The sequence below is a fragment of the Thamnophis elegans genome, chromosome 12, assembly GCF_009769535.1.
Source record: "Thamnophis elegans isolate rThaEle1 chromosome 12, rThaEle1.pri, whole genome shotgun sequence".
In the NCBI taxonomy this organism is placed as follows: Eukaryota; Metazoa; Chordata; class Lepidosauria; order Squamata; family Colubridae; genus Thamnophis; species Thamnophis elegans.
Window position 1 is genome coordinate 12,049,602 of NC_045552.1, and position 20,677 is coordinate 12,070,278.

The 20,677-nt window shown below is 41.2% G+C and overlaps 1 protein-coding gene across 1 annotated transcript; it reads left to right on the forward strand.

The window, feature by feature from the left end:
• The first annotated feature begins 882 nt into the window (after positions 1-882).
• Positions 883-20,453, forward strand: RLF (RLF zinc finger). The gene is made up of 8 exons (XM_032227965.1): positions 883-1,213; positions 8,424-8,578; positions 9,388-9,469; positions 10,073-10,205; positions 11,922-12,124; positions 12,796-12,932; positions 13,839-13,980; positions 15,163-20,453. The coding sequence occupies exons 1-8, from the start codon at positions 1,058-1,060 to the stop codon at positions 19,780-19,782; spliced, it is 5,628 nt and encodes a 1,875-aa protein (XP_032083856.1). The 5' UTR covers positions 883-1,057; the 3' UTR covers positions 19,783-20,453.
• Positions 20,454-20,677: the final 224 nt, after the last annotated feature.

Sequence of the window (20,677 nt, forward strand, 5' to 3'; positions counted from 1 at the left end):
ACCGATTTCTCCTAAAAACTTAAATAAATTAATAGTTAAATTAAACACTTAAAATATTTTAATTAAAAAACAAAGTATTTTAATATAGTTAATATATAGATATATAGATAGCTATATAGATGGATATAGAATAGAATTCTTTATTGGTCAAGTATGGTTGGAGATACAAATAATTTGTTTTTTGTGCATATACTCTCACTGTACATAAAGAAAAATAAAATAGAATACATTCATCAAGAATCATAAGTTATAACAGTTAGTGATAGTTATAGGTTACTAATAAGCAATCAAATTATACTAGGAAACAAATAAAATAAATTTTAAAGATAGAAGTAACCTGGTTATAGTAATAAGTGGAAAGAGATAGGTACTAGGAAGGAAGATGATAATGATGATGATAATAATGATAATAATGTCTTCGTAGATAATTTGACAGTGTTGTGGGAATTGGTTGTTTAGGAGAGGGAAAAACTGTCCTTGTATCTAGTTGTCCTGGTGTGCAGTGCCCTATAGATATTATATATATATATATATACATACACACACACACACACACACACATATATATATATATATATATATATATATATATATATATATATATATATATATATATATATGTATATATATATATACACACACACACAAATTATTTCCGGATCATAGCTTAGCCTATTCAAAACGTTAAAAAAATAACCCACAAACATTTTTTTTTAAAAAGAAAACGATGGATCGCATTAGATCTTTTTGCTGCAGCCCCACGGCCCAAGGCTTCCTGGACCAGCGCCCTGAAGCAGAGGCTCCGCCCCCCCCCGTTCCATTGGCTCGCTCGAGGAGGAAAAGCGCGATGTGTTGACGTCACGGTTTCGCGAGAGAGAGCAAGCGGCCAATGGGACGTACCCGCTCGCGGGTTCCCGATCGGGCGGCAGCATGTGCAGGAAGCGGAAAGGGGGCGGGGCCCCGCTGAGAGTCACGTGACCCGTCCCCGCCGATGTGGTCAGCGACTGGGAGCGGAGTCACGTGACCCGTTGCCTACGCGCAGTGGGGCCGGGTGCAGATGGCGGACGCCGAGGCTGACGCGGCCCTGCCGCCGGAGATGCAGCGGCTGGCTGCTAGCCTCCGCTCCCGGCTGTGGCAGTTGCAGGCGGAGTTGCCTGAGCAGGGGGCGGCGGAGGCGGCCTCTTCCAGCGCCTATTGCCGAGGGTTCTGTCAGGTAAGCGGGCGGGACACACACAAACACACACACACGACGGGGACCTTCCCGGGGCGGGCCTTGAGGGGGGTGGGAGGGGGAGGACGAGAACGAGAGAACCGGACCGGACCTGGGCACCCCTCGGCCCCGGGACCGGCGGGGGGCTGTGCGGCAAGCGAAAGTGGCAGCCCGCTGTTGCCTGGCGCGGGAAGGCGGGGCTGGAGAGATCGCCCACCGACGCTTCCCTTGGTCGTTGCCGTCCGCAGGTTGGGCTGCGAATCCCCCTCCCCGCCCCCTCCTCTTGGGGGGGGCTCCCTTCGAGTCCTCCCACCCCTCCCCCCCGCTTTCCCAACGGCTCTAGGACTGGCTTTCGGCGGGGTCCATCCCGGATCCGCCTCCTTTCCTCGCGGGGGCGGGAGCCACCCTAATTTCTGGAAGAAGGGGTACAATTATATTGGGTGAAATCCAGCTCTCCCCCACCCACTCACTCCGGAGGGGTCTCCCTTTCTTCCCACTCACCCCAGTTTTGCATCCTCTTCCCCCCCCCCCCCCAAATCCTCGTCTCTCCAAGCCGACCGCATCGGGAACTGACTCCCGCGCGGGCTGGTTGGCGGAAACCGTCTGTTTGAACTGCCCGCATGTATTGCGCGCTTGGCCTCCCACGGAAAAGCCCGGATCTGAGCCGGAGGATAGTAACCAGGCGATGTGGGCTTATATAGGTCCCTCGATTCGGGTGCAGCGTCCCTGCTCTTGTATGGCTGGATTGATTGGTTGATGGATGGATGGATACTTCATGGAGGTAGGAAGTTAAATAATTTAGGGTAGAAGAGGAGAGAAGCAACTCAAGAAGTCCCAGTTCAACTGTCCTTGGTGTGGCTTTCCCACAGACTCATTAACCAACTGGGTAACAACATCAGGGCACTGACAGTTAACAATTGACCTGAATGGCGAATGAAATGTCTGCAAGCAAAACAACCAAGCTCAGAGAGCAAGTGTGGTCTGTAGGTTTGGGCAGGAAGGATGGAAGAGTAGGTTGGGTGACTTGAAGTACAGGTAATCCTCGTCTTACAAGAGCTCAGTTAGCGACTGAAGTTAACAACAGCACTGAAAAATATGTCTTATAATTTTTCACACTTACAACCATTGGAACATCCCCATGATCAAACTTCACACACAAGGCAAGGGATTCTTATTTATGACAGTTACAGTTTCCCTGAGGTCACATGATTTCCTTTTGTGACCTTACAAGCAAAGTTAATAGGGAAGCCAGATTCACTCAACTGTGTTACTACCTTAACAACTGCATTGATATACTTAGCAACGGTGGTGGGGAAGATCGTAAAATGGGGGGAAATCCACTGAACAAATGTATCGCTTAGCAACAGAAATTTTGGGCTCAGTTGTGATCATAAGTCAAGGACTACTTGTATCATTAGTTGTTTCAGTTTTGCTTTTGAGGTCTGTGTCCTCACCTTGATGGCAAACCTCTTAGAGATCTTCTCCAATTCTTGAATTGAGTACAAGGGAAAAATGTATCTTGAAGGATGCTTGAATCCAGTCTCCATGTAAGGGAATCTGTGATTTATTTTCTTTCTGTACTTGTCCTATTTTATGGAACAAAATTTATATTGACTTTGAGCTGCTTTAGGAGTTATCTGTAGTCTCTCCAGAACTGAAAAAAGTATGTTGGAATCCTGCTTTTGGGGGTTAGATGGATGCTTGTTGGTGGTAATTCCTGAACTGGGATATCTTCTTCAAGCATATTTAATGGATAGTTAGTTTGGGTTCTTTTAAATTTCGCGTGATTACTGTGCATTTTTTAAAAAATGAATGCTGTAGGTGTATTAGAGAGCAGTTGGCTTCATATGCGTTTGTTGTAGATGCTTTGTATTTTAATCAGGGCTTTGTATGATTTTAGTTGTGTTTTTATGCTTTGGAAACTTCGATGACTAGCAGTTGACGCTTATAAGAACAAAACTAGTGTCAGTGGAATAATAATGGAATCTGGGTTCAAATATATGTTTGTCAATGATTTGTAAATTAAACTTTGTACAATATTTTTCTGGAGATTTAATTTTTTTAATAAGAAAATGGGTTTGCATTCTTTTTCTTCATGCTAATTTTGGTAGTCCAAGTATGATCTCTATGACTTACAGAAAAATAGTATGATACTGAAAATGTGAACAGTTTATGTATGCAAAAATATAAACAAATGTTACTTTGTTGCTGAATAATTTCAAAGTCAGTGCCTACATAGCTTGGATTACTTGATTACTTGCTTCTTCTAGTTTGTAAACTTTTCAGATAACAAGATTTACCTTAACTGTATTTACAAGCGAAGGGCGAGCCTAGAAAGGATTGGAGAGTGAAAGAGGTTTTTATATTAATATGTGTGAGTTTTCAGTCAAAAACTTCATTGGACTAGAGACTAATAGAAATGTGATGACACTGAAATTGCTGACCTTTTAGAGAAGTTTACAAATGGTATTTATTATTCTGTAGTGTCAAGAAAGTCCACCTGCTCCCATTAGCTTTGAGTAGAATTGGGAGTCTGTTAAGGATTCCTAGTTGAGTTTAAAAATCTATCTGCTGTTTTTATTGAACAACATATAATAGATTAATTATTTTACGCAGATATTTATTGAACAACATACAGAATAACTATTTTACGTAGATATTAAAATGCAGTGGGAACATCTAGAATATAATAAGCTATTTATAAGTAAGACCACGATTTCTCTAAAATATTCCAATGGATCCTACAAGCGCAATCCCAAAATTTGGCTGCTTATTTGTAAACTTTATTTACAAATAATCCATGTCACACATGCAAATTCATTGGAGAAGCCAGTATTTCTAAGAATGGTTAATGGATTAAGAAGAAGGGGCAACAAAGAACTTGCTGGTTTGATACCATCACAGTTGATAGAAAGGGAAACATCCAGGGACTGAAAGAAGCTGTGCTTGACAGGGTAGCATGCACAGCACTTGTCTGTAAAATTAACAAGAGTCAGACACGATTGAATGGTTAAAGTATGAGTATTATCTTTATTGTCATTGTACTTAAATACAATGAAATTGGTTACTGTATTTGTAAGATTATCTGCCAAAAGGAGAGAAACCTAAATTTCTGGATGCTTAGGAACAGGTAGTATATAGAAGTGAAATTAAAAGTTGTGAAATATAGCTCCCAATGGTTATGCTCACATTATATACCAAGCCAGATCAATTATAAACTAATTACTGCTTTTAAATGGCATTCTAAATCTGATTTGTTTTAAAATTGGTCAACCTTTATGGCCAAAAATGAACCCAATCCCTTCCATTAGATTCTGATTCAAAATATTGTCCAAATAGTTGACTCAGTTAGGTTAAGCACAATGTTTGATGTGATTATCACCTGAATTCTTCACATTTGCAATTCCGACAAGTACTTTGAATATTGTTAATGTCTATTTTATTAACAGATCACATTATTTATATACCTGCTTATTATTATTCATATGGCTCTATCTAGTCCAAAGAGATTAGTCTTAAAATGGATATAAGGAAGGAAGGAAGTAAAAGATAAACAAGGGAAGAATTTATGACCGTTCCACTTACACTTACTTATGTTTATTTACTCTTTTGTAGGGGTTATTTATTCTAAAGGCTTTAGTACTTGGCCTGTGATTCATTCTAGCTGTATGGATCTTGTTTCGTATTTGCATGGATCCTACATGGATGCGATGTTTGCCCAGTCTCTTTCCTGAATGTCCTTTGTGTCCAGGAAAAGCCAGAACACAGTCAATAAATTGACAGTGTTTCTAGATTTGGAATTGACCACTAGATGTTCACTAGAGCTATAATTTAAACCTAAGATTTTGCTAAAGTGAAAGATACTGGTTTATCCTCCTCCAGTTCAGCAGGAGGAGGAGAGAAAAGGAAAGCTAGAAAATTCCTTTCTACATATGTATATACAGTTTGTGTGATGGGAGTCAATGTAATTTGCTTTACCAGACCTGTGAGACTCGGACATTATCATTGCCCAGGGAGGCTGGGCAAAGTGCACACTGCAAAGGTGAAGAACTTTAGAATAGAACTCTTAAAGTTTATATTTGATTTTGTATGTTGACAGAGTGGTTTAGTAAGTAATTTCTGGACAAATGTTGTAAAATGGACCTCTGTTTTCACTAGCTTCCTAATATATATTTTTTTCTCAATATTTGGGGAATACCTACAAAGCATCATAACATATTTACAAATAAATAAAATACCATGTTTTCCCAAAAATAAGATGGTTTTATTCCAAACACCCCCCCCCCCCGAAATAAGTGCTTGGCCCTATTTTGGGGGCAGTCTTATTATTTTTAAGGTATAGGAGGCACCAAGTGTGGTCACCTCATGGCTGCTGCCGTGTTGTAATATTTTCCGGGAGGGCTTATTTTAGCCCATGCGCTCAAATGCCCGATTGGGCTTATTATCTGGGGAGGTCTTATTTTCAGGGAAACAGGGTAGATTTCTAGTTTAAAATAATTTGATTGAGTTGGATTAATTTACTGAAGTGTTGGTGTTGTGTCCATAATTGAGAAGACAAACTCCTTTGACTGTCTTTGGAATTCCCCTTGTGTGATAAGTGCGCTGTACAGCTACTTTTAAAAAACATAATTTTAGATTTTTGCCTCCAACACAATAGACGAAAACCTATTAGATTTAGAGTTGAGAGTATAGCAGGTGCCTCATACAGTCAGATTCTCTGTTCCTGTTTCTAATTAATCTTAACTCTCAAATGGCTTGGTGAAGTTCAAGCTATGCTGCCTTTTGCCGAGTATTACTGTTTCTCTGGATTCAACATAATTTGGTATTTAAACCATGAGATTGAGTTTCTTCAGCCATTCTATTTCTCGCCTTTAAGCAGTTCAGCTATTTCTAGGTATTCTAGCTTTGACATTTGAGAATTCAGGGAAAAGTGCTTTGGTTTAAAAAGGCAGGAAAAGGGCAAACGTGAGCACCTCGCTTTACCCAAGCGTCATTTAACTTATCCTTCCAGCTAATCAAGCAAAGAATTCAACTATTAAGTTAAGTAGCAATAAGAAATTGCAGTAACTTCTACAATTCACTGATGCTCATTGTGATGAAAGGCACTATATTATGTGCAGCTTCAGTTTTCCTAGATGGCTTGACATACCTGGAAATTCCTGAATTTTCCCAACTCATTACATCATAGTCTTTGGTCAACTTTTGGATCCAGCTACTTCAAATGAATTTCAGGAGTCTGTGCTTTTGGGTTTTTGACCACAGATCCTCACACATTCTTAATAACATTGCAACTGTTTTTCACTTCTGACTGGTTTACTATTTGCACTAGTCACTTGAGAAAAATGAAATCCCAGATCCCTTTAGCTACGGCAGACTGGCATTTTAAAGAATTGTACGTATATTCCCAGTGCAGGGCACAACATATAAAGCATGCCATTTAAATTCTGTTTACAGAACATGCTTACAAAGAACGAATTAACCGTATTGCTTTCCAAGGTTTGATGGATTCATGTAGAGTGTGGCAAATATGCTGATGTATCTTGCAGAGTAATGTACGAATTAGCAGGAGAACATAAGTAGGACACATTTGAGCACTCAAAGCAACGTAGAAAGGCTCATTAATGCTTTCCATTCATAAGGTAGCTGTAATCTGGTGTGCAATTCCAACACCACCTGTTTTTGCGTTGAAGTATTCCTCCTTGTGGGCAGAACCGAGGTAATGATATAAGTCATGGGAGGTAGCAGAAAACATTATTTTCTTATATGATACAATCTGAAATGGAAGTGGAAATCCAACCAACAAAACTAGGAGCATTGATACTTCTCCCTTCCTACCCAGGTGTGAAAACAGCTCACATGAAAAGATCCAGACTTAAACATTGGCATCGTCAGGTTTTGTTAGGTTGTGGCAATTTCCAACATAATCATGATTTTGGTTGAAGTTTTAATAAAAGGACTAAACTTGGGTTTTGAGCAATCTGTGGAGGCCGCTTTGCACATAATACTAAACGATAATTGATGAATTCACACATTGTACAATGCCAAAACCAAGTTGTTTAGTTTGGTGTGAGAACCAGCCCTAGATGTGATCATTTAAAACGGGGGTCTCAAACTGGCAGCCCATGGGCCAGATGCATGGTGCATAGATTATGCCCATTCCAGCTTCGTGAATGGGAAAAACATCACGAAACATCATGTGATGGCAACGTGATGCGGCGAGTTTGAAACACATGATTTAAAACATTTATATACAGTTGGTTAAATATACAGTATATCACAGAAGTGAGTACATCATCTCACATTTTGTAAATATTTAAGTATATCTTTTCATGTGACAACACTGAAGAAATGACACTTGGCTGTAATGTAAAGTAATGAGTATGCAGCTTGTATAGCAGTGTAAACAATGGTTTTTCTTACCTACAGTTGTCATGGCTAGATTTCACAAATCACAACAAGCCAAAAACAAACAAACAGTACACATCAGTGAGATGTGTGAACTCAAATTTGTAATCTAAATGTTATATGAGAAATCCAGGAGCAAATTTCTTGAAGAGTTTTTCCTTGCTTAAAAACAATAATCCATATCTCATTCCAACAGTATCACTAGGCTAGAACAATAATGAAAGAAATACAGAATATATATAGAAACCTTAGTCCAAATCCTTTCCAGTAACATGGATGCTTTTTACATTTTTTAAATATTTAAGTATATCGTGCCAGCAGTTTAGACATGAATGGCTGTATGTTGTGTTATATTGAGGGGACAGCACATTTTGTACGGTTTGTGAAATTGACCAGTATGTTGGGAAAAAAACATTGTTTATTTTGTGTCAGCGGATGTGACTGTACATGTGAAATACATATATTTTAAGCAAGCTAAAACATTTTCTGAAAATACAGTTGTAACGTTATAGTCCCGTTACATCACATTACCATGATTCAGAAAGCAGGTCCTGTGATTCCAGAAGGCTACAAACGAAGATTTTCTATTTCATAAGCTGCTTCTGCGTCCACAGAGCTCTTTCAAGAGTTACATTTTCAAAAAATAAACACCACTTTCGGTTTTGTTTTGTTTTTTGGCTTTTAAAACAACTCGAAATGTCTAATTCCCTCAATGTGTTACTATAGAACCCAGTATTGCTTGGCAGCCAGAGTTTTCAAATTTCCAGCTGATAACCAAAATTCTTTTCTGATCTGTTTTTGTTTTTAGACTTTGCTACAATATGCTGGCGATCAGGGTACTTCGGAGCAAGTTTTGCCTTTTTTGGAAGTCTATCGAGTTGCCATTCAGAGTTTTGCCAGTGCCCGACCTTACTTGACTACAGAATGTGAAGACGTTCTTCTGGTACTTGGCAGGCTAGTAATGTACGTTTGGTTCCAGGCATTCTGTTTTAATTGACATTTTGCTGTGTGGTGGTAAAATCTTCTTTTCTTATATGTTACCTGTGGCCTATTTTATTTCTAGACAGTATGGTACCCTCCAACTGTTCTGGCCCCAATGGGGTGTCTGTTGTAGGAATTGCAGTCCAAAACATCTGAAAGGCACCAAATTACATATCCTACGTGGAATTTAAAAAAAAAAAACTTTGAATGGTGTCCATGGGATTCTAAGAATCTTAGGAGGAAGAATTGTGGAAAGTCATAATTAGGAGGGATTTTTTTTTTTTAAGAACCCTACATTGATGCTAATATATAAGAATAGTTACCAAGAATCTTGATTTTTATTTTCTCATGAAAATAAAGGTTTGTGTCTGGGTATCAATAGCAGTTATGTCGTTATGCTGAAACCTCAAATTAATGGAGCTCAGCATTGTGGATTTTTCATGCAACAGGCCAGATTTCCACAGTGATTTACATTGTGCTATAATGCCATCGCACAAATGATGTTGTTACACAAATGTAGCAGGTTGTGAAGTGTCATCCTTTAGTACTGAATATGCATTTTGTGAATAAAGAAGATGCCTTCCCACAACCAGTCTAATTGTGGGGAGGCATGTTCTTTATACACAGATTACTAAAACAAAGCTTCAGATTATATTTTTGCTAAGTAAAAAGTCCTTGAATTCTTAGCTTGCTTGTATATCTTTTTGGCTTGGTTTGACCAAAAAGCAAAGTACAAAATGATTCAACAACAGTTGCGACTTCCTGTCTTTCTAACAACCTGATTATTTCAGGAGCTGTTTTGAACAACTGCTGTCTGTGCCTGAAAGTGAAGAGCTGTCTGAACCATTTTTAAGATTGTGTCAGTCCATACAGGCAAGTATATTGACTGTTTTATCTGCAAGGAACATTGTTTTAACATCTGTCATTTATAATCAGAGAGTCCCATGTCTGTGCGTGATTATTTGAATAATATCAAGGCCTGGTTGGCATATTTGGGTGAAACCACAGCTTGTTCAATCCTCATTAATTGGGTAGGTAAGGTCTGTATAATCCCCGAAGCTATAAACTGTGGTTTAGAAAGTAAACTGTCTGGACACATCACCTGCTAAACCAACACCATGCTGACCACATTATGTTAAGCAAAGCATGTGAATCCAGCCTAAGCATATAATTTTTGTGTTTATTAATTCAGAGATGAAATCTAAGGGCACGTTTTTGTGCTGTAGTATTAATTTGCTCCTATCCTGTAGCATCCTCTGCCTTTGGTTGAGTTGATAAAAGAAATAGAAGGATGGGTAGACAGGGATTTGAAGAGAGCAATGTGCAACCTCCCAAAACATACAGAACGGCAGTGTAAAAAAAATGCATGTAATGTGTTTGCACATTTTGCCCTTTTAAAATTCAAATTGAGATGACACAAACGGCAGCGAAACCAAGGTAAACATAACAATTTAAAGGGCTTTTCCCCTCTTGTAGGACTCCCATGATGCTTTACTTGAGTTTGGAGATAATAGCCTTGGAATTCTAGCTGATATCTCAAAAGAAGGTGTATGGAAGAATCCAGTTCTTTTAAAGATCCTTTCACAGCAGTCAGTGGAAGCAGAAGAAAGTAAGTTGTTCAGCTGCGCTTTGGAGCATTCATGTGACTTTGCTGCCTCTCCAGTGTAAACCCAATCTGTCTTTTCACAATGGATTTTATTTTTGCCCCTGAGGAGCCGAGCAAGAAGATAGGTGCTGAAAAGCTTCTGTGTGTAATAAGCACAGTGGTTCTCGATTTTTCTTCATCATAGACCCCTTTTGTGGCCATGGCCCCCCAAGAGTTAAGTCGAGATTTAAATCACAACACTTCTTCAAGCCTTCGCAGATCCCCTGCGATGACATTGTGGGCCCCTCCAAGGGCCTGCGGACCACAGATGGAGAACCTCTGTCCTAAGAAACTTGAATTAATAATTGAGCTGTCATTTTAAGTCTCTCAACTTACACTTAGTTCACCATTTTTATTTAGATTGGCACCTTCTTCTATTGTTGTAAAAGAATCCCCCTTGGTGATCTTTTTACCTTTCCAAAGCATTTTTGTATCAGTCTGCAAACATCTCAAATATTAGTGCTTGAGCAACTACAACAATCAGATCATGTTTCTTTTATAGTTGTTGCAAATTAGCCACCCCCCTTTATTTATTTACTTTTCAAATCTATTGTTAAAATAAGTTATAGTGAAAACAGATAAGCCACATTGTCTTACATTGTGGTGGCAGGGATGGAGGGAATTCCTGTAAGGTCCTTGCCTTAGACCGGGTATTGGCAACCCGCAGATCCAGAGCCACATGTGGCTCTTTGACTCCTCTCCTGCGGCTTCCTGCCGACCCAGTCCTGCAATTGAGAGGGAGAGGGGAGAGAAACGAGAGAGAGGAGGAGGGAGAGAATGAGAGAGAGGGAAAAGAGAGGGAAACAAATGAGAGAGAAAAGGGGGAGAGAAAGGAAAAAGATAAAAAAAGGAAGAAAGAAGAGAGGGAGGGGGAGGGAGGGAAAAGGAGAGAAAGGAGAGAAAAACAGAAGAGGGAGAGAGAGATCCATTTCCCACAGAAAACACAGGAGCCACAAAACCTGGGTAGGCATGGTGGTCATGTGACTGGGTGGGAGTGACATTGAGTTGGCCACATCCACCCAGGTTTTGTGGCTCCAGGTGTTTTGTTTTCTGTGGGAAACTGGTCCAAATGGCTTTTTGAGTATTTAAGGTTGCAGACCCCCTGCCTTAGACAATGACTAAATGCCATGGGGTAGTTTCTTTTGCAACTCCCCCCCCCCAAAAAAAAAAAAATGACTTGCAGAGATGATCCACCATTCTGCCCCAATGTAGGGCTAGTCTAGATATGGGAATTTCGACTTTTCAGGAAAGAACAGAGGAATGGGGAATGGGGAAGTCACCTAGGGAGACTATTGTGGCCCCTGTGCGATAATCATACCTTTGTTCATTGCAAAGCCATGGGCCTTGGGTGGCATTATGGTCTATTCTGTTGGCTCAAATATTGCTCAAAGTTGAAAGACAGGATGGCAGTCTTCCAAATCCCAAGATGTATGAACAAGCTTGTAGAAGAGACTTGGTGGATCATACAGTCTCGCTCCAAAGCCACAAATATTTGAGATGTATTTGTCTAGTTGCAGCAAAATAAGGGCATGCTGCGAATCATTTTCCTAGTGAATTTCATAATAAACTGAAAGTAATGTGGGGGACATTCAGGAATTCTTAGAGAAGTCGCTTTCCCTTGAACTTGTAAGCCTTCATAATAAACTAGTACTTAATAACATTTTATCACCTTTTTTCTAGTGAATCAATTGATTAAACGCGAAGGGCTGGCATTTCTGCAAATGAGAGTAAAACATTTGATGAAGACAAATCGCCTTCCTCAAGCCGCTTCCTTGTCCAAATTGTGTAAAGAGTCTACAGAAATTCCAGATGTTTCTCCTTTTCTTCAGTCCTATATCACATGCTTGTGCTCCATGCTTCCAAATGAAGAGTCCATCAAAGAGGTAAATGGCCAAACACTATAGCTTATTACTCTTAAAGACAACTGATACTAATTTTAGTATCTGAACTAACGTGATTAATTTGGAAAGGATGGGAGGGTTGGCTCCGATCTCAGCAGGGGCTCTTTCTACTCTGCAGAAGCGGGTGGGGGGAGACACTTCTAACACCACTCGGGGTGTGTGTTCTGTTAAGAGCCTGTTGTGCCTTAAAATGACTTCTATTGTACTGTCTTAAAATGGCTTCTACTGTACAGCGCTGTGGAATTGCCATGGTTTCACTGTACTCCACAACGGAGCTCCCTCTGGTAAGGGGGAAATCCAACATTAGAAATTACGGCAACATTCGTGGAAGGAGGGTTGGGATAAATAAATACCTGGGCAGCACCAAGTTATCAGCTAGTCAGAAATAAAATAAAATGTGTCTTCTTGTTTGGCATCAGAAGCTTCCAACTTTTGCAATGTTTAAGCGAATGCATGTAGGAATCCACATTAAATTATTCTTATTGTGATTATCCATCATGGACTTTAAAGAGGTTACCATATGATCTCTCAGTATTAAAACAGAACGCAGAGGTTCTCCTGGATTTGTGTGTGTGTTATTTTGTTTAGCAAGAAAAGAGGTTTTGTCTTAAAACTACTTATCATGTCATTTCCCCCCCTCTTGTTTCAAAAAGATTTCAAAAGTGGACTGCAAAGAGGTCCTAGATATGATATGCAATTTGGAAGCTGAAGGCCAAGACAGCACTGCTTTTATTCTCTGTACAACGTATTTCACTCAGCAGCTTCAAACAGCAAGCGTATACTGCTCTTGGTAAGTGTCCTGTCCAAGAATTGGCTTTCAGAATTTCCCATCCTGACCAAAACAGCTTCTAAAAGTTTCTAATTCAGCAGCTGACAAAAATACACTATGGTGCATCCTGGTCTGTTGATGAGAAGCATTAAAATTAAAAAAAAGAAATCAAGTATTTTAAAATATTAAAGTCTGTTATATTTGCTGCTATATTTCAATAAGTAATAATGTGTTGATAACAAAAGCCATGTCTTACACACATGGTAAAATTAGCTATATGCAACAGGTGTGCGGGTCCTTTTCTTGCAACTTACTCCACCTACATCATTAAAATTCAAGAACAATTTTCCAGGTTGTTTTAAGTATAAATAAGAAGTGGATGAAGTGTGTTCAATCCTTGATAGCTGTATCATTTCAGGTTTTTACTTAAACACAAAGGAGACTATGTTTTGGGGTCCTTAAATGACATCTTTTTGTGCACTCTTAATCCTTGGATATTCAGTTTATTCTAAAATAATCTGTGGGTCCCATTAAAAGAAGATGAAATGGACTCAATGATAAAATTGACTTAGACGTTCCCCTAGATCAGTGGATCTCAACCTTCCTAATTCCGCGACTCTTTAATACAGTTCCTCATGTTGTGGTGACCTCCAACCATAAAATTATTTTTATGTTTGCCATATTTTTTCAAAAATATGTGTTTTCTGATGGTCTGTGAAAGGGTTGTTCAACCCCCAAAGGGGTCCTGACCCACAGGTTGAGAACTGCTGCCCTAGATCCTATTTTTCAGGTTTGGCACTACATAAATGCGTTGGGTTATATTTTCTCATCATGTTTTGGCTGGGGTTGATTGGCAATTGTGGAAGTTGTGTGAATTATCTTACATTCCCTCTAATTCCTTGGTTTTTTCCCCCCCAACTTCTGCAGGGAACTAACTCTATTTTGGAGCAAATTACAAAGAAGGATCGACCCATCCTTAGATTCCTTTCTGGAGCGATGTCGGCAATTTGGCATCCTTGCTAGAACATTGCAACACTTGTTCTTCCTTATAAGAGTCATACAAGCTGAAGTACGTATCCATTTGCAGTTTACTAACATCTACTGCTTGATTTTGTGGAGAGTGAATATGTATCACATAATGAAGACTGTAGATAGAAATTATTAGAAAATACATGTTGGAGGTGCGTTCTTGCCTTGACTTCAGAAAGCAGGGTGATTGATTGTACTTTGGTATGGATAGATTCCATAAACTGAAGATTCCACTGACAGTTTGTCACATATAAGATTACATATATTTTTCTCCACTTTAAATTATAGCCTGCTGCCTTCTGGCTTGCCCAGCTTTCATTTCTATTCTCATTCAATCTGTGACTTTAAAAGTTTTCTTTACTTTTGCTAGCTGAGGTTCCCTCTGTTCGGGCTGCTTTTCAGAGAATTCTTGCAGGGTGGAATTTCCTATCTTTCAAGGCCTCTTTATCCTAGTCTGCAAACTACATGGTGGAGCATAATAAATGTAAAGCCCAGTTCCTTCAGTCTTCTGCTCTGTTTATGTTGCTCTTCTGCTGATTTTTCACAGTGTTTCTGTTTGAAAAGATAAGAGAAATAATTCAACAGTGTAAGAGCCTGGAGCTGAAACTGGAAGTGATAAGGAGTTGCACAGAAATTGAGAGATTCTTCTTGTTTTGCATCAGAAGAGAATATAGAAATAGATGTCTAACATCTCTGGCCAACCATAGCTGAGTCCTCTACAAATTTAAGTCCCCACTTCCTAAGTATACTTAATCCCTAAGAAAGCTAAAATCCATATATTATTAATAATTCAATAATTAATAATTATTAAATACTTATTAAATAATTAATAATTATTAAATACTTATTAAATAATTAATAATTATTAAATAATTAATAAGTGATTTGACCTGCAGCTTTTCAAACCTCCCTCCATTCAGTTTGGGAGAACGTTCTTGTTTGTTTCAAAGGCAGAATAAATTTAGAACATCCCATTTTTCCTCTTAGGGTTGTTTGATTTACATTTCACTCGTGACCACCTCTCATTCCACAGCAGGTTTATTTATTTCTCATGGTACAGTAAGAATGGCTTTATTGTTGGATATTGAACGTTGCAGTTTGGAAAAAAAAATAGAGATTAGCCTTCTCCAACTTGTTGTCCTCCAAAAGTATTAAGAGAAAATCCAGAGGAAAAACACGTCATTGATTTGTCTCTGTTTTTTTATTTTCTTCATTTTCCTAGGCAGAAGAAGCTGGCCTTGCTGTGTCCATCTTGCTGTGTGTGAGAGCTCTGCAGCTCCGGTCCAACGAAAATGACGATATGAAGAGCTCTGTTTGCAAAACAATTGCATGTTTGCTGCCAGAGGATCTTGAGGTCAGAAGGGCATGTCAGCTCACCGAATACTTACTGGAGCCAAGTGAAGCTGGATACAGTCTACTAGAAGAACTGCATGTACAACCAGATCAGAAATTTGATGAAGAAAATGCACCAGTTCCAAATTCACTCCGCTGTGAGCTTCTGTTAGCTCTGAAGGCATACTGGCCCTTCGATCCAGAATTTTGGGACTGGAAAACCTTAAAGAGGCATTGCCTCAAATTGTTGGGGAAAGAAGTCTCCGAGTCGGAGGATGACCTGAGTGGCAATGAAATGTTGTTAGTCAACGAAACCGAGCTGTTAGATAGCCTCCCCAGCGACTGTGAAGAAAGTAGGGAAGAGAATAATTTCGGGAGTCCTTATTTAAATCGGCCCAAAGAGAGAGTAAGAGTCAAGAAGCCGATTGGTTCCTCAGAGAGATACCAGAGGTGGCTTCAGTACAAATTCTTTTGCGTCATTTGCAAACGGGAGTGTATCGAAGCTCGAATCCTCCACCATTCTAAGATGCACATGGAGGACGGCATTTTTACATGCCCGGTATGTACCAAAAAATTTAAGAGGAAGGACATCTTTGTGACCCACGTGATGGAGCATGTGAAAATGCCACCCAGTAGAAAATGCCGGGCAGAGAAGAAATTGCTGCTGAAGAAACGGCGGCTGGCGGCCCAGAGCAACCTCTCCAGAATCACCCTCGATGGAAACCGCCCTCTCAAAATCATCCATTGTGAAAAGCCCAGAAGTGACCCACAGGACTACGTAACGTTTAGCAAGCTGGAAAGCTGCCACCTGCAAGACCGAGACCTGTACCCCTGCCCGGGCACGGATTGCTCCAGAGTGTTCAAGCAGTTCAAGTACTTAAGTGTTCACCTAAAAGCTGAGCACCAAAACAATGACGAGAACGCAATGCACTACTTGGACATGAAAAACCGGCGAGAGAAGTGCTCCTACTGCCGGCGGCACTTCATGTCTGCCTTCCACCTGCATGAGCACGAACAAGTCCACATCGGCCCTCTGCCTTACATGTGCGTCTCCGTGGGCTGTTACGCTCGGTTTGGCTCAGTGAACGAGCTGCTCCATCACAAGCAGCAGCATGACGACCTGCGTTACAAGTGCGAGCTGAATGGCTGCAACATCGTTTTCAGCGACCTGGGACAGCTGTACCATCACGAAGCCCAGCATTTCCGCGACGCCTCTTATACCTGTAGTTTCCGCGGTTGTAAGAAGTTCTACTATTCCAAAACCGAATTAACAAATCATCTCTCCGTGCATATGTCAAACGGTGAAATGAAGGAGGCGTCCATAAAGCGGGAAGGTAACGTTTCTCAGGACGGGCTCGCCTGCCCTTTGGATTCGGAGGCGTTAGAAAACAAAGGACCACCTGAGCAGCAGGAAAATCTTAGTTTGCCTTCTGGATCAACTGAGAGAGAAGGAATGCTGGGCGTGAAGCAAGAACCACTTTCTGACGGAGAAGAGGGTGGCCAAAATAACGGCAGCTTGGAAAATCACGCTTCATCCCTGGCCAATGAGAATCAGGTGTCCTCGGTGACTGACACCGTGGATCGAGGCCAGGCCTTTTCAGGGGCTGCGCTACCTCAGGAGAGAGCCTGCCTTCCCTCCAATCTGAAAGAGCGCTACTCTAACGTGGCTGTTTACTTTGATGGGAAAAAGTTCACCTGTGGTTTTGAAGGCTGCGGATCAACCTACAAAAATTCAAAGGGGATGCAGAAACATCTGCGAAGGGTCCATCCCTACCATTTCAAACCAAGAAGGAAAGATAAAGATATCAGTCAGCTGGAGAGCCCTGCGGGAGAGAATAGCTCAGACTCTCAGGACGTTGCAGATTTTAGTGATGTCTGTAAAAGCAGAAGCTGTTTTAAGGAAGAACTGTGCCCTTCTTCCCCAGAAAGCTCGTTCTATGTACATTCAAAAATGTCAAGTACCGAAGACAGCATGTTTGAACTTCTCCTGGGCTTGAAGCACTTAAGTTTAAAGAATTCCAGCGGTCACACTTCTCCCAGATTCTTGCAGTCCTATTCCTCCAAGTGCCCCAACTCTGAAGATGAATCTACCTCGGACCATTTCACCGAAGAACAGAGAAGCAAGCTCCCGACTCAGTACCTGACCCAGTTGGCTGCCAAGCCATTTTTCTGCGAGCGTCAAGGCTGCACGTGTGAATTTGTAACCAGAGAGGCACTGCTGACCCATTATGTTAGAAAACATAATTATTCGAAAGAGATGGTGCTTCAGCTGAACATGTTCCAACATCGCTATTCACCTTTCAAATGTCATATTTGCCAAAGATCCTTTACAAGAAAAACGCATCTTCGGGTTCATTACAGGAACAAGCATAAGCTTGGCAGCATGTCGGTTAGCCAGAAACTGTTTGCAAATGAAAGCTTTGAGGATCTGAATGAATGTGGCGAGGATAGGCTGAACAGCACAGAAGATTCCATGTCTGCTTTCTACACCAGCACAGATGGAGAACTCGACAGCAAAACGAAGCTGGCGGTGGATCAACACTGCCATTCCAAGGAGGACTTCAGTTCCGACAGCGACTTGGACTCAAGCGAAGAGGCAGAAAGCTGCATCCCTGGAAAGCAAGCTAAATTATCATCGCTGGACAGCCACCGAAAAGAACTGGAAGCCAATGAAGGGAGGGGAAGTAAAAGAACCGTTGCCAAAGGGAATTTATGCTACATTTTGCATAAGTACCACAAACCGTTCCACTGCATCCACCGGAATTGCAATTCGGCATTCACCAATCAGAAAGGGCTGATCCGCCACTACAGAACTGTGCATCGCTATAACAAAGAGCAGCTCTGCCTTGAAAAAGACAAAGAGAGAACCAAGAGGGAATTTGCCAAATGTAAAAAGCTCTTTGTTTGCAAACACAAGGCCTGCAGCAAGCGCTTCCTGTGTTCTAAATCGTTGGCGAAGCATTGCGTTGACTCACACGCCTTCGATCACGAAGACGATTCCAAAGTGCTTTCGGAAACCGTAAAGTTTCCTTGCCATCACCCTCACTGTCCGGCTGCGTTTTATTCTTTCCACAAGTTAGAGCACCACCTGATGGAAGAGCACGAAAAGGAAGACCTGAACAAAGGCATTGAGATCCATTGTGACCTGAACGGCTGTAACAGAGTGTTCACAACTTACAGCAGCTATTCCCAGCACGTGTATTTTCGGCACAGCGATTACGACGGTGTCTTGCGAGGAGCCAAAGAAGAGGAGCAAAGGTGCTTGAAGTATCGGTGCCTCAGGCAAGATGGAAGTGAGAAGAAGAGGCAGAACAGCGAAAAAGGTGAAAGGGGCAGCAGCCGAAATAAAGGAAAGCAATTATATGCCTTCAGAACAAGGCTGGAAGCCCTGCAGATGTGCAGAGACAATTGCAACCAAACGCAGTACCCTTGCATGGTTCGGGGATGTCCCTCTGTGGTCAAACTGGAAAGCAGCATCGTGAGGCACTATAAGCGCACCCATCAGATGGCGGGGGCTTATATCGAGCAGCAGTACGATGAGCTTGTCCTGTGTGTTGACTGTGGCACAGCACTGAATGACCTCTGCATGGAAGCAAATTCGGAGCCGGAGGGCGACTCCGACTTTACACCAGACGTCACAGGGCACCCTGCAAACGAGCACAAAAGGGAGAGGCATCTTCCGAACTCCAGTTGCGACGAGAAGGGCGGCCAACTGGGTCGGTATTCCGAAGGGGAGGAATCCCAGGATGTCCTTGTGTATTCAGGCACTTTAAAACATATCCATCCTCATCCCAAAACCAGGTGTTCAGAAGATTGCGATCGAGTGGGGTCATCCCAACAGTCTGAGGCTGGGAGTATCCTGAGAAATCATGGACAAGAGAACGCCTCTTACTGTGCGAAATCGAACCTGCCGTTATCTAGAGAAAAGGATGCTGGAGACTGGCAGTCCTCCTCGCAGGAGGAGACAAAAAAGCTTCCGTTTGCTGTTCCAAAAGAGAAAGCCCAGAAGCCCTTTGATCTAAAGTCTTTCAAGCCCATGGGCTTTGAATCTTCGTTTTTGAAGTTCATCCAGGAAAGCCAGGAGCGAGAAGAGGAGGAGGAAGATGACGAGGACGATGACCTTGAGAACGAGTGGCAGCCAGTTGGACCCTATGGGATGGGTGGTGGGATAGAGAAGGCTAAAGACTCCAGACGGGAAGTGTCGCAGGACAGGGGCTTGTATACGAATGTCCCCCCTGCGGCCATTTCCAAGAAAAATAGTGGCACCAAAGCTCATGGGCACCTGAGAGGAATGCAGCCCCTCTTATCCGCGGACTCTCCTTCCCTCCCTTCTCTGGAGAACCTGAGGGCCATTTTGGGCAAGGCGTTAACAGGCTGTGGGGACCACGCCTTAAAACAACTTCATTACTTGCGGCCAGTTGTGGTTCTCGAAAGATCTAAATTTTCCCCCTCCCTCATAGACTTTTTTCCAACAAAAAAAACAGATCACCTTTGTGTGGGAAGTTCATAAATAGTTGTGTTTATTTAAAAAAAAAAGGAAGGAAGGAAGAATGAAAGAAGAGACTTGGGGGAAATGCTAAATCTGATTCCGTGCACATGTTGTTGAGGTTAGATTAGACTGTTCAGTTCCATGAATGTACGACATCTGTCTACAGTATTGGCTAATATAGCTCCCCGACTAAATTAAAAAAGAGAGAGAGAACTGATATTTTGGTGCTAATTAACAGAATATCATATGGGGGAGAGCCTTCCTCTCGCAGATTCAATGTGCATGATTGTATATGGAACAAGTACTTGGGGGTACCAAGGTGGGGTGGGAGTGGGTGGGGAGATGGTGATCTTACTTGACTTGAATGTGCACCTCAGGGTGCTTTGTGTAACATATTGTACACTACAGCATCTTATATTTTTTGAGTTATGAGTTTCAATAAAAGGAATTTTTTCACCCATTTTGGTTGACTTACAACCACCTGTCGGCAGCCTAAGAACCTTTGAATCGAATGTAGTGAGAAGGAATTCTTGAGGTTGTGTTTTATATCTTAATACTGATTGGAGGAAACTCGGTCAAGGTGAGATAATCTATTGCAGAAAAAAAATCATGCTGGGGAAACTCTAGTGAAATTAAATGTAAATGGAAGTTTTTATAAGAGATGTCAAGAAGGAACTGAACAGCTCAGTAAAGATATTGAACATTACCATGACAAAACTGGAAGCCAACTCCCATCATTATGGAGTCTTGTCTGTAAGAAAACCTAAATATAAGCAAAAACCAATAAAGATTGTTCCTGGGAGTAAAATTACATTTCAGCTGGAAAAATGAAACTGATTTAAGAAGTTTCATTGGCAGTATATATTCTGAGCATTTGTTCTCTCCCTTTCACTTTAAAACATTAAGGATTTTTTTT